The sequence below is a fragment of the Argopecten irradians genome, chromosome 11 (assembly GCF_041381155.1).
Source record: "Argopecten irradians isolate NY chromosome 11, Ai_NY, whole genome shotgun sequence".
Taxonomy (NCBI): domain Eukaryota; kingdom Metazoa; phylum Mollusca; class Bivalvia; order Pectinida; family Pectinidae; genus Argopecten; species Argopecten irradians.
In genome coordinates this window covers 27,312,351-27,329,736 of record NC_091144.1, presented here as the reverse complement: position 1 = coordinate 27,329,736, position 17,386 = coordinate 27,312,351, and the positions used below count along the sequence as shown (strand labels likewise).

Below are 17,386 nucleotides of genomic sequence, written 5' to 3'. Positions count from 1 at the left end.
CTTTATCAGTATCATTACATCATAGTTATGTTTTACGTGGATGAAGCGGCGAGAGGCACACTGGGTGTCAATCAAATATCCCCGCCCATTTCTACATTAGAGAGCGGGGTTGTCACACCTGTTACGACGTCAGGCGAAATAGCAGGATGTTTTTCCTTGTGTGTACTGGAGCAATCGGTATTGTTTTGCTGGTTTTAATTGGATATTTAGTCAAATGCAGGTAAGCCAATCAACAATGCCGTATTTACTAGATTTTATTTTGTCTAATTTGTGGGAAATGTACCAAGACTAGCTTACATAATTTGTTATTAGTCAGTTTGATTTCTTACAAAGAAAAAAAATATTATATATACATAAAACCCGAACTCCAATTTTATATGAATTCAGTCAGCCTAACGATTCTTATTAATATATATATATCATAAGCACGGGTTTGCTAACATTGGGACCTTGTATGGTAAGTCAATTTGCATGACATTTTGTATCAAATGTCATGGAAATTATATTATACTGTCGTTGTATTTACATTCATTGTTAGATTAAAATTCCCTTGTCATGGTACAACCTTCTTATACGGGTAGTAGAGCACAACGCAGACAGCCAGAACTCCAAAAACAATTTAGCAATAGACAGAGTGACTAAAATATACTTTTGCCAAATCTGAGATACATTATATACCCTGTGAACTAGTTTGTCGAGTTCATGCTGACAGATTTTATCAACTCTTGTGGTGCCGCTGCCTAGGTAATGGCTTATATCTTAAGTATATTTTATAGTTTTGATCTTCTTCTTTATCCTTTATCAGAAATACGAAACCAAAATGATTTATTTTTCACCATGCTCATGGCAAATTAATAGTTCTCTGCTTTTAACTGTTGTGTGTATTCATAGTATCTGGTTTTCTGTGCCAAACTGACTACTTTAACCAAATATATATTGCACTTCGAAAGGTAATGAAGAATAAATTTCTCATGTATTGTAATCATGCTTTTCAACAGATTCAATTTAGCGCAATGGCCGGATGAAGTCCAACACTTTGGGCATGCTCTGTTTTTCACGGGAACCTCAAACTGTCTGTGATTATATAATTTTCAAAACGATGTCGACTTCTCGAAGTTGAGCGTTTCGGTACAGCATGTTATAATCGTCCATCACACCATTTACGGGAGATCGGTGTTTACGCTAGCCTCGGCTGTCAACGTTTACATTTAGGCGGTCATTAAAAGGTCAAACTATTCCCACCATGTGCCTTACTATCCAAACAACATGGTCGCATTGTCTGCATCATTTGTCCATTGGTTTCACATTAATTTCACATTTGCTCTACCCTCTGGTCGGGACCACTGATGTCGGCTAGCTGCATTGAATTGTCGCCATGTATATATAGTATATATATGCCCGTTCGTCCAAGTATGACATACGTCTATATATAGGAAATATGGGTGTCAATTATTCACATATAATATGAAAAAGCCTTAAAAGATTATCATTACCAGAAAACCAAGGATTCGATTCCACTACAAGCGAGATCTCTCTTCTGATGACTTTGGGTCCCCTAATTGCTTCTAGCACTGTTCGTTCTTCTTGACGCGTGATAAATTTGACACGTTTTTCGTTGCCATGACAACAGGGCTTGAAATAGATTACAATCACTGGTTTCCTATGCAAGGTTGTGAAGATAATTGGGAAGTTCGAATTAACCCACCAGGGCACTGCTTTATATTGTCACAGATCTGACTGGAGGTGTAAAGAATTCTTTAACTGTATTGTAATAATGCTAATCCGTAATATCTCTGAAAAGACGAATTTTACCGCCATCTTTAGAAATTGGAAGCGAAGGAATTATTATTTTTTTCATCGTAGAGATACCATATAGTTGATTTTCCACCAAAAAGGTTTTCCTTATTCCAAGACTTTAAAATTCGGCTTGCGCTAGCGATGGCACACTGTAACACACTTACCGATACAATTAGAATTACTGTCGTTATATATATCCACGGCAGTGATAGTAACCCCTTGGTAATCGAGGATTAAATGACGTTAATCACCCCACAAGTAATTTACTCAATATACAGATGCATATCTTTTATAATATATCAGATTATTTTTAAGTCACCATATGTACTTTTAAACAATATCGGTAATTTATCAGAATTCGCACTAGATAAGTATATATATATATACAGTCAGAGTTTTAGATAGACTTAAATCTCTGCTACAGTACATATCTGTTTTAGTACGAATTGTTGAGGTCAATAAATATGTCATTACGTAATGTTGTGATGTAGTGCACGTTAAAAAGACACAGGGATATGACAATTTGTAACAGTATATTATATGTTGAACATAAAGGGATCTGAGAATTAGTGAAGTTTATAAAATAATGTACCCACCTGAGTGCCTTTAGTCCATCTTTAGACGTTTTAGAGGTCTAAATTTTGCATTGTCTTGATCCTTGGTAAAAATATGTGTATAGATATTAACGTTTCTGGTTTTAGAGTGCCCTTAAGAGTTTTCCGAAAAATACAGGTGAACTCGTGCACCTGGCTTTAATATTTTGGTAGATGATTTATACAGATGCAAGTGTAGTCCACTAAACCTGCTTATATTATAAGACTTTTTTACCTTATATATAGGCCAAAAAAAATATAAAAATCCTGATAATATAGGCAGGTTTATCGGACTAGTGTAAGTGTACTAACTGTTGAGTATTGATGTTTTGAACTGTGTAGAATACGGTAGTAACTGAAGCGTGGTTTAATCAGACACCTGTACATGTCCTCTTGACCTTGATAAATGGTCAATGGCCTGACAGTTGACCAGACTGGACACCCTCGAGGTGACCACAACATGCATCATGTCCCAGTTACAGCAGACGGGTCTACTATCCTACCCTCCCCTACAGTCTGGCGCGTAGTGAACCGGTCCATCTGATAACCGCAACATATACAGCACCATTAACACTTGGTAGCCTACGCTGCCATGATGTTTTATTCCTGACAGTCCGAACTTCATCTCTGGGTTCACAGTTTGGTAGGGTAGAGAAAACCAGAACATGATCTACACCACTGTTGACAACGTTAACCCAGCTTCCAATGAGATATGAGAACTAGTTACAGTTTTAAATCGTAATCAATAAAGGATCCGCGTTGATTTAAAAACACTGTTTGCAAACAAAGGTTTTTTTCCTTACCCCCCATAATACTTCGCCAACCAAGATATTCCGTTCGACATTTTACCTGATGGATTAGGGTGATTTACCAGATGTTTCAGGGCTGGCTGGCAAAGTTGACCTCATGAAATTATAAAAAGATAGTGACACCAATGCTTACCAACGCGAGATGACCGTCGTATACGATAATACAGAAACAACTAGCAGAACATGGTTAACTCACGACGGAACCTTCTCTGTAATATGTACGGAGATGTTTCATGTCTGAAACTGTCGTAAACGCGAAAAGATGTCACAATAAATGGGCATTACATCTTTTCGGTATTACTGCAGAGATTTAAATAGTTACTCTGATTACAGGAACTCATTTTCCAAAAGGTTAAAAAAAACACCCATTAATGATGGCTATGTGTTTCGTAGACAGGTTTTCATCTGGCCCTAGATAGTGCTGGACTGAAACATCCAGAGATATTTAAAAAATTCCGACAGGATCGCGAAGAAAGTTGGACTAGGGGCGCGTTACATCTACATTTATACACGAACATGTGTGAAAACCTGATCTGACCAAAGTTAGAGCAAAAACAGGAAAGCCGCCATCTTATTTGAATGAGGCCACCCTCACAGAGGAAGATAGGGTTTCTATTTATAGTACATGACAAAACTTTTAGAAAATACATATCAAACATATTTGTTTCAAAAAGTAAGAAACTAACAAGCCAATGTTGGGTTAGGAAAGCAAAACCGTAATTCTTGGCATGAAGCTAATGTTAAATTTCATCTTTTATATACATGAATATACATATGCCTGTCTATTATACATTGTATATAGCTGATTCATGAACAGTTTAAAAGGAGTTTTTAAGCCCTCCACCTCTGGGTTGCAAGTTCGAACCCATGTGGGTTAGTTGCCAGGTAATGACCGTTGCCGTTGGTTTTTCACCAGGTACACCGGCTTTCCTCCACCGACAAACATAACACGCCCTTAAATGAAACCGACTGTTAATGTGACGTAAAACTAACGAAACCAATTCCAAAAACCAAGAAAGTTAAAGTTTTTAATGGCAGAGTGCTGACGCAATCGCTACGCGAGTATGTGGTGCTGTGTACTGATGAAAGAGAAATAACTCGTACTTTTATAATTGTCTCAAACCAGTCAGGAGGTGTATTGATGATGCGGAAGGATACACTATATTTACCCCACGTTGTTTGATTTAGACTTATTACTATTAAATACTTTTCTTCGTGACAGATTCTCCTCGAAAAGAGATGCACCACGTGATGTGGTCGTGCTGTATCAAGTGGGTAGAGGACCACGTGCTCCTAGTATCTCACCTTTCCCGCTCAAACTGGAAACGTTTCTGCGCATGGCAAAAATACCATATATGGTAAGACATTCTCGAATTTATCTGAAATATATTTTCAATGATTTAAAACGAAAAATTAAACAATAATGTTGGTCCCAAATCCCTTTTAATATATAGACTCGAAAAATTGATTTCGTTAACAGAAAAAAATATGAAATCTGTATTGGTTAATGTGAAAGAAAATCATCGTTCAATACATTTTTTTTTCAACTGTGCCCTCTCACAGGAGGGGATCCATTCGACACACTTCATTCATACCAGGAATTTACTGTTAATATCTTAATTCTGAGTTTTCAAATACACCGTATATTATGCTGCTATGATATTATAAGAGTGAATGGACAAATATCATACCTTTCAGCTACAGTGTAGAGTTCAGACAATGTATTGGCTGACGAGGGTGCCTCACCTAACCTATTGCTTTCCTCTTCCTGTAGTGAGAGGTAATGCTATAGTTATATTGATTTTCCCTGTTAACTCAAACAGTCTGAAAATTATGGAAATATAGAAAAAAATGTATCGCTTATGATTTTATAAAACAGTTATATAAAGAACACTACATACACTTTCATCCATAGCTTACACACATTATCTCATGCATGCATGCTATCACGTGGCATTATCATCTTTATTATCTAACACAAATGACCTCACATAATTACCCTCACCATCATGATTGTGTCATATCGTTATTATCATTTATTAGTTAAATGTGTCTCCTTTTAATACTTATATTAATGTCAACACATGCATTTCATTATAAAGGATTAGAACTATCATATATACAAATACATACACACATCATCCTCACATACATACAAGTAGGGAGTATGGTGGTGAGAGAATGAGAGAAGGAAAGAGAGAGAAAGTCACAAGTGGCTATACATAGGGGGGTGGGGGGGGGGCGGGAGTGGGGGTGGGGGTTGAAAGGGACTTGGGATGATGCATTGGTATAGATTAAAAATTAGCAAAAATGATCATATACATGTAGTTGTCGGCATATCGGTCAGTCAAATATCAAACATTAAGAGGTTTTCCCATTTTCTCCACTCATTTGTAAATACAAGTCTGAATGTATCATCTTTGCTGTTTTAAATGTACTTTTGAACAGAAAAGTGATGTTGTGTATTTTTCACAAGGACATTTATATTTAAAGAAGAATGCATACATCTTGTTTTATATATGTAGTGTTTGATAATCAGAATTATCTCATTATCCACTCAAAAAATTAGCATATTTATGATTTGTAATTTCAATACAATCTTTATATATTTAGCAGTTCTCCCTTGTTCTGGCATTCTTTATAGATATGCTTGTATAAATTATCTCAATTCGTCTAGATATTGCAGTTCCTATATCTCTATTAATACGAGTTATCTCGCTTTGTCCACACCGACCAAGTATTCATACGAGTTAACTCCCTTTGTCCAGAACGCTCATGTATTAATACGAATTATATCCCTTTGTCCAGAATGACCACTCGTCAAAGTTTTCGTCGAAGCAGAAGACGCCCTGGATGGAATACAATGGCGTAGCCGTGGCCGACTCGCAGTTCTGTATCGAACATCTAAAGAAGGAGACAGGAAAGAACGTCAACAGTCACCTCACTCCCGAACAGGAGGGCGTGGCAAGAGCATTCCAAAAACTCACGGAGGAAAACTTGTATTGGTGAGTTGTCATTAATTGACATTCTGATATACCAGATTTGCTTTCCTTTCGTTTCGTGCCGTTAGTACCAATCGAAAATTATCATTTCTCTGAGATGTTGTGACGTCAGTACCTCGGATTTAGTCGAACTGAAACGAAGGGAAGTAACTCTGATAGATCAGAGTGAGTAATTGATTGTGGTACACTCTAGTCAATTCAGTCGATTATCAAAGCGGTAGTACCATTTTGGTAAATTCTGCAAGGTTCGATATTGATTGGAACTTGCCGACAATTACTTTTACCAAGATTTCACAAATAAGACGATGATGAATTTAAGAAATAAACGCGATGATGAATGACTCCATGCATCGATTCTAATGGTCCAAAATGTATTGCTATCGCAATTACAATGGAGTCGTTAAAGGGGAGAGGACTCATATAATGGAAAAAATATCTCATTGTACATAAAAGTTGCAATAAAACTGGTTAAATCAAATGGTTAAAAACATGGAAGAAAGTTTTCAACTCAATTATCCATTACAAATCACAGTACATATGATATAAGCTTGTAGTCTTAAATCCACAACCGAAATAGATATGGAAAAAAAACCCATTTAATTCGTCTGTAACGGTTTCGAATCGATTGCCGGTCATAAGAAAAACATCATAATGTCATAGCAAAACGGAAGGCTCTGCGGGTATAGTTTTGACCTTATTTAAAGGAAGTTTCTGCAGGCCTGATATTGGTTTTTTATGTCTACTGAACTGCCTCCAGTTTTACTGAGATAGTCCAGGGATGGATGTAACGACAGTTATAGTAAACCCTGGATTATTTTGTTCGGACTACCCTTCTGGAGTCACCCGTGTTGACTTCGCATTTGATTACTACGCACCACGAAAACAGTCTTGAATAACTTTAATCTATGTATTTGTTTGACAGGACGATGTGTTCGGAGATGTTTGGAGAAGACACGACAGCCGTGAAATCTGTGATCCCATACCGAGGCATTAAGTTATGGCTGCTATTGTCCTTCCTTCGGCGCGTGCTGCGAAAGGAGATGTGGGGACATGGGATTGGGCGCCACACACCGGACGAAATCTGGTCTATAGCGGTCGGAGATATGAAGGCGCTCTCCCATTTCATAGGTATATGTCTTCGGCATATTTTTTGTAGACGAGCTACATAAACAAAGTCACATTAACAAGATCGTTTTGGTTCCTTGTAGGTGACGAAGCCTTCTTGCTGGATGACGAGCCTTATGAAGTCGACTGTTGATATTGTAGGTGACAAAGCGTTCCTGTTGGGGGACGAGCCCTGTGAAGTCGACTGTTGATAATCGGGATATTGATCTTATTTTATTGTCCTTTTATGTGACAAAACGTTCCTGTTGGGGGACGAGCCGTATGAAGTCGACTGTTCTATATTCGGGATGTTGATCTTATTTTGGTTTCCTTGTAGGTGACAAAGCGTTCCTGTTGGGGGACGAGCCGTATGAAGTCGACTGTTCTATATTCGGGATGTTGATCTTATTTTGGTTTCCTTGTAGGTGACAAAGCGTTCCTATTGGGGGACGAGCCGTGTGAAGCGGACTGTGCTATTTTCGGGATGCTGGTTATGATGATTGAACATATGCCAACGTCCAGACACGAAAGACTTATTAAAGGTAAAAACATTCAAGAAAACGTAACTGAAATCATGTAGACTTAAAACTTTTCTGACCATTTCTTGTTTCAAACTTGCCTGTAATACGTTAACATGATCAGATGCTTTTTCAAACTGTTACTAAGGTATATGGCTGATTAATATATAACAAACAGACAGAAAATTGCTCATTGCTCCTTTACGTCACTGAGCTAATGAAATAGATTCATCATGATGAGACCCTGTGTCGACTGGTCTGAAAGACATTAGATGAAAACAGATAATGAATAAAGACAATTTCTCCATATTCATATTTATGCTCCACCGCTGACAAATGGTATATGATATCAAAACCAGAAGCAGACGAATAAGTATTTTTCTTTCTTCAGTTACAAAAGTTACTTACTTAATACCATTGCCATCATTGAAAAGTTTGAACTTCTAATTTTACTTCAAGATAAAAAATGAAAATGATTAATTACATCTCGAACAAATTCCGTGGCACTATGTCCTTTATGGACGGCCCTGTAGGTAGGGCGTTAGAATTGTACCTGCTGCCCCTATCTTTTCTCTTCTTCCTAACTGACTTAATCTTTCCTAATGCCTCCATTGGCACTGCCTCACTTTTGGCCTTGAGTGGAGCGTTTGACCCTGTGAGGAAGGCTCTGGGTTCTGTCCCCGGGCCGAAACACACCAAAGTCTATATAAGTGGTAGCTCCTGCACCTGCTTAGCGCTCAGCATACAGGGAGAGGGACGACTGGTTCGCCCGTTGTCAGTATAATGTGACCGGGTGGGATGTGTTGCTTAGTGTCTTCGGCGGCATGCTTCAATGATATAGCACTATAAAAAAGGACAATAGTTCCACTATACAAGAAGACACAACATGGATATACCACAGTCTCCCGGGGCACACACCTCGCGCTTCATACACGCTGCACACTGCATACATGGAAGGCCGTCCTTACATGACCCTGGCTGTTAATAGGACGTTAACATAATCAAACAAAGCAAACAAGTTCTTTATGGAATTAATTACTGATTGCGAATGCACAAAAAGAAAAAGAAATGATATCATATTATTTGTTTGCGTTCATTATACATACGTGCACATATACACGACTAAACACCAATTATCGTTCAAATAATGAGTATCGTTAATGCTCTGTCGGCGATGTAGCATCGTAAATGATGACGTAAATTGTTTCATCGATTTGCTATTACAAATGTACATATTCTTGACGATGCCTGCATTAGATTGTACTTAAAATCATTTTTTTTCCTATTTAGATATTTTATGGTCTATTTGTCTACAATCTTTACGAGCCTTGTACGTTTATAAATATATGATATGTTTGTGTTTATTAGGTGAGCTTACCAACTTGGTTTCCTACTGTGATCGTATGAGGGCCCGCTATTGGCCGGACTGGGAACAGTGTATACTGACTGGCAAAGGTTACGTCAACGACAGTGGCAAGATCTATAAGTTTGATAACTGACCGGAAGTGACGTAATGTTGTTAGCTTTTTTCAACGATATATGGTCTTCATCTGAAAAGCTTGACGTACTTGTCTAGAACACAAGTTATACAAAGGCAGCGACACAAACTAACCAAAAAAATCCTCTGGTACCCAATCATTTTGACAATCATTTTTGGACATTTGATGATGTAGTGTCGACTCTATCTATATCAGAGTTACCAACAGTTATAAATATTGAGGTTGGTGGATGTGTACATGATCTAAACCGTGTACATTGATTTTGTAATCGAAGATAGATATTGGATACCAAGCGGACTCGTTAATTTCCGGAAGCAGAAAAGAATACGGAAAATACCGAAAATTTGCGATCAATGCAACTATGGAGACGTGCGCCTAACAGTTGTCTTGTTCAACCAGCTGCTAAATTTGGCGATTATCATATGTCAAAACAAGTTCGCGAAGATTAACTTTCTGGGATTTAAAATGGAATAAATTGCCTACTAGTATCACTGTAAGTAAGGTATATATACATTCGCGGAGATTTGTAAGGGATTTGTGTTGAAAATACCACGTGTAACCCTCGGCAAGCCTCGGGTTTTACTAAATTTTGTGACCCTCGAATAGAATATACCTATCCTTCATATCCACATATAAAGAAACTTATATTATTACCTGTAGAAAATGGTGAAGTCATATTGATGAAACTGACGATGTCATAGTAGACAGAAAAGATAGATGACACTTTTAATTTATCATGTGCCAGAGCATGTACTCATTGGACTCATATATACTTGATGTTGTATAAGGACAAGTTGTTTACTTTACAACTATCATCATTTAAATGGTGTATATATTTAAATTAATGATGTATCGTTGATGTAGATTTAATGGGTAACATTTAAATTTATGATGCATTGTTGATGTTGATTTAATGGGCTACATTTAAATTAATGATGCATTGTTGATGTTGATTTAATGGGTAACATTGAAATTTATGATGCATTGTTGATGTTGATTTAATGGGTAACATTTAAATTAATGATGCATTGTTGATGTTGATTTAATGGGCTACATTTAAATTAATGATGTATTGTTGATGTTGATTTAATGGGTAACATTTAAATTAATGATGTATCGTTGATGTAGTTTAATGGGCTACATTTAAATTAATGATGCATTGTTGATGTTGATTTAATGGGCTACATTTAAATTAATGATGCATTGTTGATGTTGATTTAATGGGTAACATTTAAATTAATGATGCATTGTTGATGTTGATTTAATGGGTAACATTTAAATTAATGATGCATTGTTGATGTTGATTTAATGGGTAACATTTAAATTTATGATGCATTGTTGATGTTGATTTAATGGGTAACATTGAAATTTATGATGTATTGTTGATGTTGATTTAATGGGTTACATTTGAATAAATGATGCATTGTTGATGTTGATTTAATAGGTAACATTTAAATTAAGGATGCATTGTTGATGTTGATTTAATGGGTTACATTTAAATAAACGATGCATTGTTGGTGTTGATTTAATGGGTAACATTTAAATAAATGATGCATTGTTGGTGTTGATTTAATGGGTAACATTTAAATAAATGATGCATTGTTGGTGTTGATTTAATGGGTTACATTTAAATAAATGATGCACTGGTAATGTTGATTTAATGGGTTACATTTGAATTAACGGTGCACTGTTGAGCTGAAAACCAAAGATATTTTCATTGTGAATTAATTGTATTTTTTTATACAATTTACATATGTATGCACATGTATTTCAATTGATTACAGGGGAGCTTCACAGCTCAGTGATTTAATATATGAAATCACATATTTGGTACCCCAAATCGTATTGGAAGTAATAATACATTTGTTTATGGTTACTTTGAAACAGTTCATAATGAAACTTATGATCACAGTAAATGTGTGTCTTCTTGTTTATGAAATCAAAGCTTTAAAATGTTAGTTTTTACCAGTAAGTTGAATTATATTAGCTGATTTACACGCAAACAGACAAACGATTTATCTTTGTTTGTTATTAAATTATTGATATAAATATTTTTACCAATATTTCTTTTGTCGTTGTTATCTGTGGAAGTGAACACATACATGTGCACGACTATTTCTATTTTCTGGGAGCTGACGTTATTGTTTTGTTACCGGTGTTTATAAATTATAGTGTTGGTTAACATTGGTTATCATTAATGTTTTCTCGTTGTCCATCATTAATGTTTTCTCGTTGGCTATACCATTAATGGTTTCTCGTTGGCTATCATTAATGTTTTCTCGTTGGCCATCATTAATGTTTTCTCGTTGGCTATACCATTAATGGTTTCTCGTTGGCTATAATTAATGTTTTCTCGTTGGCCATCATTAATGTTTTCTCGTTGGCTATACCATTAATGGTTTCTCGTTGGCTATACTTAATGTTTTCTCGTTGGCTAGCATTAATATTTTATCGTAGCCTAACATTAATGTTTTATCGTTGGCTTTCATTAATGTTTCCTCGTTGGCTATCATTAATATTTATCGTAGCCTAACATTAATGTTTTATCGTTGGCTTTCATTAATGTTATCTCGTTGGCTATCATTAATGTTTTCTCGTTGGCTATCATTAATGTTTTCTCGTTGGCTATCATTAATGTTATCTCGTTGGCTAGAATAAATGTTTTATCGTTGGCTTTCATTTTAATGTTTTCTCGTTGGCTAGCATAAATGTTTCATAGTTTGCTTTAATTTATGCTATCTCGTTGGCTGTTTTTTTTACTATACTAATAGTTACTAATAATATGGTTGGTCTCACCTTGAGCATTATGACAGTTCTCATTGGCTACTTTTATAGCTGTGTTCATGATCTTAATGCTACAGTTATAATGACCCCTTTGGCTATTTTTTGCAGTTCTCTCATTAGTTTCGTTTTACCTCTCCTATAAGCTACTCATTGGCTATCATTAGCCATATAATGGTCTACTCTTATATTAGTCTCCTTAGTTGTGTCTTTTATGGTTCTCTCATTTTTATGTTATATCATTGGCTTTCTTTTTTAGTTCTCTTCTATTGCCAATCATTAAATGTCTTTTATGGTTCTTTCATTTTTATGTTATATCATTGGCTTTCTTTTTTAGTTCTCTTCTATTGCCAATCATTAAATGTCTTTTATGGTTCTTTCATTTTTATGTTATATCATTGGCTTTCTTTTTTAGTTCTCTTCTATTGCCAATCGTATCAGTTCTCGTCAACGTCTATAAATGTCCCATTCTTGTTTTCCAGTGGTATTTATTTGGTTATGTCACTGGTCATTACGTCCCGTTGTAGATTATAATAATTACACTAGTTTAAGATACTTTTTTCACATACATACAGCGACCTACATTTCGAAGAATCTCGAAAATGTGTTGCGAAACCACCACGAACCCTGACGTCACCCATTGTTTACTGACGTCACGATGGGTTTTCAGCCAATAAAATGCGTTCCAGATTATATGACAGAAATAATTAAAAACCACAAAACTGATGTATTTCAAGGATTTATTGATAGTATTTTACTGATAATGCTAGTTACACTGTAACTGTGACTTTTACAGAAATTTTGAAGGAGCAACACACAGGCATGGCGATCGAGTTGAGATTCCATACCATGCCTCCGTTTTCAGATAAAACACGCTAGTGTGTTGCATCTTCAAAAGGAATTGGTTAAGTTCTGTCGGTGATGCTTTTACTCTTTTCTTAGATGAACAATTCCGAATCTCACAACCAAGTTACAATACGCCGATTTTAGTCCAAAGTCTAAACAATTCAGCATCCTCGATATCCGTAGTATTGAGGACAACCAGTTGACATCAGCCTAATTAAGACGTTACGAGACTGACAGTAAGATGTCTTGTGTAAGGGTCCTTCGTCAAACATCTATCTGACAGACTGTCTAAGTCTTGTAGCAGGGTCAGAAGAGACTCGGACTACCATGGATATATATATACATATATCTTCGTGAATTTATACATCCTGTTTGATTAATTGCGGTATACATACACTTATGTAAAATATACAAAATGATACTCTGGCGATATACAAAGTATACATAAAATCGACTTTGATGAGGATATGTATACATATATGATTCAAACAACATGTAACGCTCATATATACTGTCAAAATTCAATAGCAAAAAATTGGCATAGCAACGTCATAGCAGGCTAATGCGCCAAATTACGAATTCTGGTGGGCGTTACCTCCCTTCGTTCTCTATGGCTGTAAACTGGAGTTGTAAGCACAAAGTCTCTCTCGCTCACACACGTAAACTCTTACCCGCTCGTGATAAACCGAATCAAATGTTGATTTCTTAATTGAATCATTTTTCCTTTTTATGCTCATTTTATAAATGAACATATCACTAAACAAAAATTAAAAATGTCTGTTTTTGAAAAACAGATGATTCGCTACACCCAGATGGAATGTAATATGCCAGCGTTTGACATCATCGATACTCCAGGGGTCGCTATTACTGACATATCCACCCCTGGACAATCTGAAGGCATTTAAAGCGGAAAAATCTTACCAATCACAGGCCTGCAAAGACGTCCTTTGAAGACAACAGAGATAGTGCAACTCCAAACTTCAAAGCCACACATTCAACTATGTACAGTGTACCATTATATACATTTATTTTGATGTACAGCAAAGGACTAAATCACTTGTTCTGTTCTGTTGCCTCCATTTTTATTTACTATGATGTAGACCCTGGGTGGATATTACGACAGTATTAGTAACCCGTGGAGTATCGAGGATAGCGTTTGTCCCTTTCTGAATCAGAGTAGATCGGAGTACATCATTGTAACTGAAATATGGACTGTGCTCAATATTCAAGGTGAATAATTCGAAGCTGATTATAAGCTAAGGCTGCACCATACAGCGCTATTTATACGGGCAAATGGTGGAGTAGCGTAGAATCTGGAAATATCAGAGACAGACATGATAGAAACGCTATCAAAAGCTGAGGATTAAGCAATTTTGAAAGTGAAAAGACAAACTGTGCTACGTTCATCGGGGTCATAATCGACTACATTTAATGATTGAAATACAAATGTAACAATAAGATAAAAGTTAAAGGCCCACTATCTTTCCGAAACAAAAATTAAAGTTTCTTAAAAACATTAATAACATAATGAAATATATATCGGTGGTCTAAGATGATGTTACATTACCAAACAAATGCCAGATTTCCTGCATAATCTATGTTAACAGTGAATATTCATTTCGCTGTTTTGCCGTCTGGTGCAGTGATAATCAACTATCGCTCGGTATTTAGTACGACGGCGATAAACACATTACGACCTGCGTTATGAAAATAAATGAAATTTAATTATTTAAATCTAATTGTTCAGAAGGTGATGACAGGTGTAGTATTAACGGTAAGTTTATAAATTTTGCAACTCTACAAAATTATCAATCTCGTTTTACATTACAATTTTAAAAATCAAAAGCCGTTTCGGAAAGCGGTAGTGGGCCTAAATGCTTATAGAAGTAGGGGCTATAGTACAAGGACTTAATTTGTTTGTTTTCTATCTGAATGGCATTTGCGGAAAAAATCACGTATGAACACATTAAAAGAAAATATCAACAAAATTAAGATTTTCCACAAGCCTCACTTTCGTAAAACGCGAAATCTCGTTACAGACGGCATATAAAAATCCTATTACCAGTTATGCCATTCCTCTTCTTAGAGAAAGTCTTTATTTATACATTGTGCAAACCAACAGTTCTCTGTACAAAACAAGACAGTTTATAGTCAATTCTCACAAAAATATTTCTATATCTGAATTTAGATTTTTGCGATGTCCGAGTTGTCCGGGGCTTTCATTACTACTTCCGTTTCCGTTTTGTCAAGCGTGTTGGTATGACTGGCCGGCTTGGAGGGATGTAAGCCAGTGTTAGTTGTGTCCGATATATCGTAATCATTGGTGCTGTCTGTCGTCCGTAAACTGTCCGTCTTTAGGGCTTGTATAAGACGCTGCAAACGAAAACACACATCCTCATAATATGCAATTTATTTTAAAACATTGATTAAAGGGACTTAACTTAGAGTGAGGGTACGTAATTTCGCACAGTACGTAATTTCGCACACCTGACGATTTTTCGCGATCTTCCTTTAAATGTCAGAAAGATTTGCTCTGTTGTTTATGTTGTGACTAAAGGAGGCCTCTCACTGTGATTTTGTCATATTTAGTTAAACTTTTCAGGATAAGTTTGTTTTGAAAAAACGAAATCGAAATTTATAGACAAGAGGCCCAGAGGGCCTGTATCGCTCACCTGGTTTTTTGTTAGTAATTATCACAAGACTCAGACAATTAGAAAAATAAGCAAAATTGACTCCCAAAGTTTAATTTTGAAGCACAACCATACAATGATGCTATTGATACCAGGTTCAGAGACAAAGTAATTTATATGAAAATAGTAGCCTAATTGACCTTTTGACCTCGCATCTATTGCCGTCTAAGGCCCCGGGGGTCAGCCCTATCATTTGTACAATTTCAAATCCCAACCCTATAAGGATGCTACCATTGCATTATAAGTGCTCTTCCATTCTTAGTTGCAGAGAAGAAGTCGTTTATATGGAAATAGCTAAATTGACCCCTTTTGACCCCACCCTTCAGGCCCCCGGGGGGTCAGCCCCATCATTTGCAAAATTTTGAATCCAAACCCTATAAGGATGTAACCATTGCATTATGAGCGTAATCCCATGTTAAGTTGCAGAGAAAGTCATTTATATGGAAATTGACCACTTTTGACCCCGCCCCTCAGGCCCCCGGGGGGTCAGCCCTATCATTTGCACAATTTTGAATTCCCACACTATAAGGATACTACCATTGTATTATGGGTGCTATACCGTGCTTAGTTTCAGAGAAGAAGTCGTTTATATGGAAATAGCCAAATTGGCCACTTTTGACCCCGCCCCTCAGGCCCCCTGGGGGTCAGCCCCATCATTTGCACAATTTTGAATCCCCACCCTATAAAGATGCTACCATTGCATTATGGGTGCTATACCATGCTTAGTTTCAGAGAAGAAGTCGTTTATATGGAAATAGCCAAATTGGCCCCTTTTGACCCCGCCCCTCAGGCCCCCTGGGGGTCAGCCCCATCATTTGTACAATTTTGAATCCCCATCCTATAAGGATGCTACCATTGCATTATGGGTGCTATCCCATGCTTGGTTTCAGAGAAGAAGTCGTTTATATGGAAATAGCCAAATTGAACCCTTTTGACCCCGCCCCTCAGGCCCCCCGGGGGTCAGCCACATCATTTGTACAATTTTGAATCCCCACCCTATAAGGATGCTACCATTGCATTATGGGTGCTATCCCATGCTTGGTTTCAGAGAAGAAGTCGTTTATATGGAAATAGCCAAATTGACCCCTTTTGACCCCGCCCCTCAGGCCCCCGGGGGGTCAGCCACATCATTTGTACAATTTTTAATCCCTACCCTATAACGATACTACCATTGCATTATGAGTGCTATCTCATGCTTAGTTTCAGAGAAGAAGTCGTTTATATGGAAATAGCCAAATTGACCCCATTTGACCCCGCCCCTCAGGCCCCCGGGGGGTCAGCCCCATCATTTGTACAATTTTGAATCCCCACCCTATAAGGATGCTACCATTGCATTATGGGTGCTATCCCATGCTTGGTTTCAGAGAAGAAGTCGTTTATATGGAAATAGCCAAATTGACCCCATTTGACCCCGCCCCTCAGGCCCCCGGGGGGTCAGCCCCATCATTTGTACAATTTTGAATCCCCACCCTATAAGGATGCTACCATTGCATTATGGGTGCTATCCCATGCTTGGTTTCAGAGAAGAAGTCGTTTATATGGAAATTGCCAAATTGACCCCTTTTGGCCCCGCCCCTCAGGCCCCTGGGGGGTCAGACCCATCATTTGTACAATTTTCAGTTAGTAGCCCATAAGGATGCTACCAGCCAAATTTTGTTGAAATCCGACCAGCGGTTATGGAGAAGAAGTCGATTGTTGACGGACGGACGGACGGACGGACGACGGACGACGGACGACGGACGACGGA

The 17,386-nt window shown here is 37.1% G+C and overlaps 2 protein-coding genes across 2 annotated transcripts in view; one reads left to right on the top strand and one right to left on the bottom strand.

Moving 5' to 3' along the window:
• Window positions 1-4: 4 nt before the first annotated feature.
• On the top strand, window positions 5-11,377 carry LOC138335167 (failed axon connections homolog). Its single transcript, XM_069284133.1, has 6 exons — window positions 5-220; window positions 4,422-4,557; window positions 6,008-6,204; window positions 7,124-7,329; window positions 7,731-7,847; window positions 9,192-11,377. Exons 1-6 carry the CDS (start codon window positions 147-149, stop codon window positions 9,320-9,322), a joined length of 861 nt encoding a protein of 286 aa, XP_069140234.1. The 5' UTR covers window positions 5-146; the 3' UTR covers window positions 9,323-11,377.
• Window positions 11,378-12,829: 1,452 nt separating this feature from the next.
• LOC138335165 (sodium-dependent proline transporter-like) overlaps window positions 12,830-17,386 on the bottom strand; it is a 29,609-nt gene continuing 25,052 nt past the window's right edge. Inside the window, exon 13 of the mRNA XM_069284128.1 lies at window positions 12,830-15,322. Coding sequence (XP_069140229.1) covers window positions 15,134-15,322 — 189 coding nt within the window. The 3' untranslated portion in view covers window positions 12,830-15,133. The remainder of the gene's footprint in view (window positions 15,323-17,386) is intronic.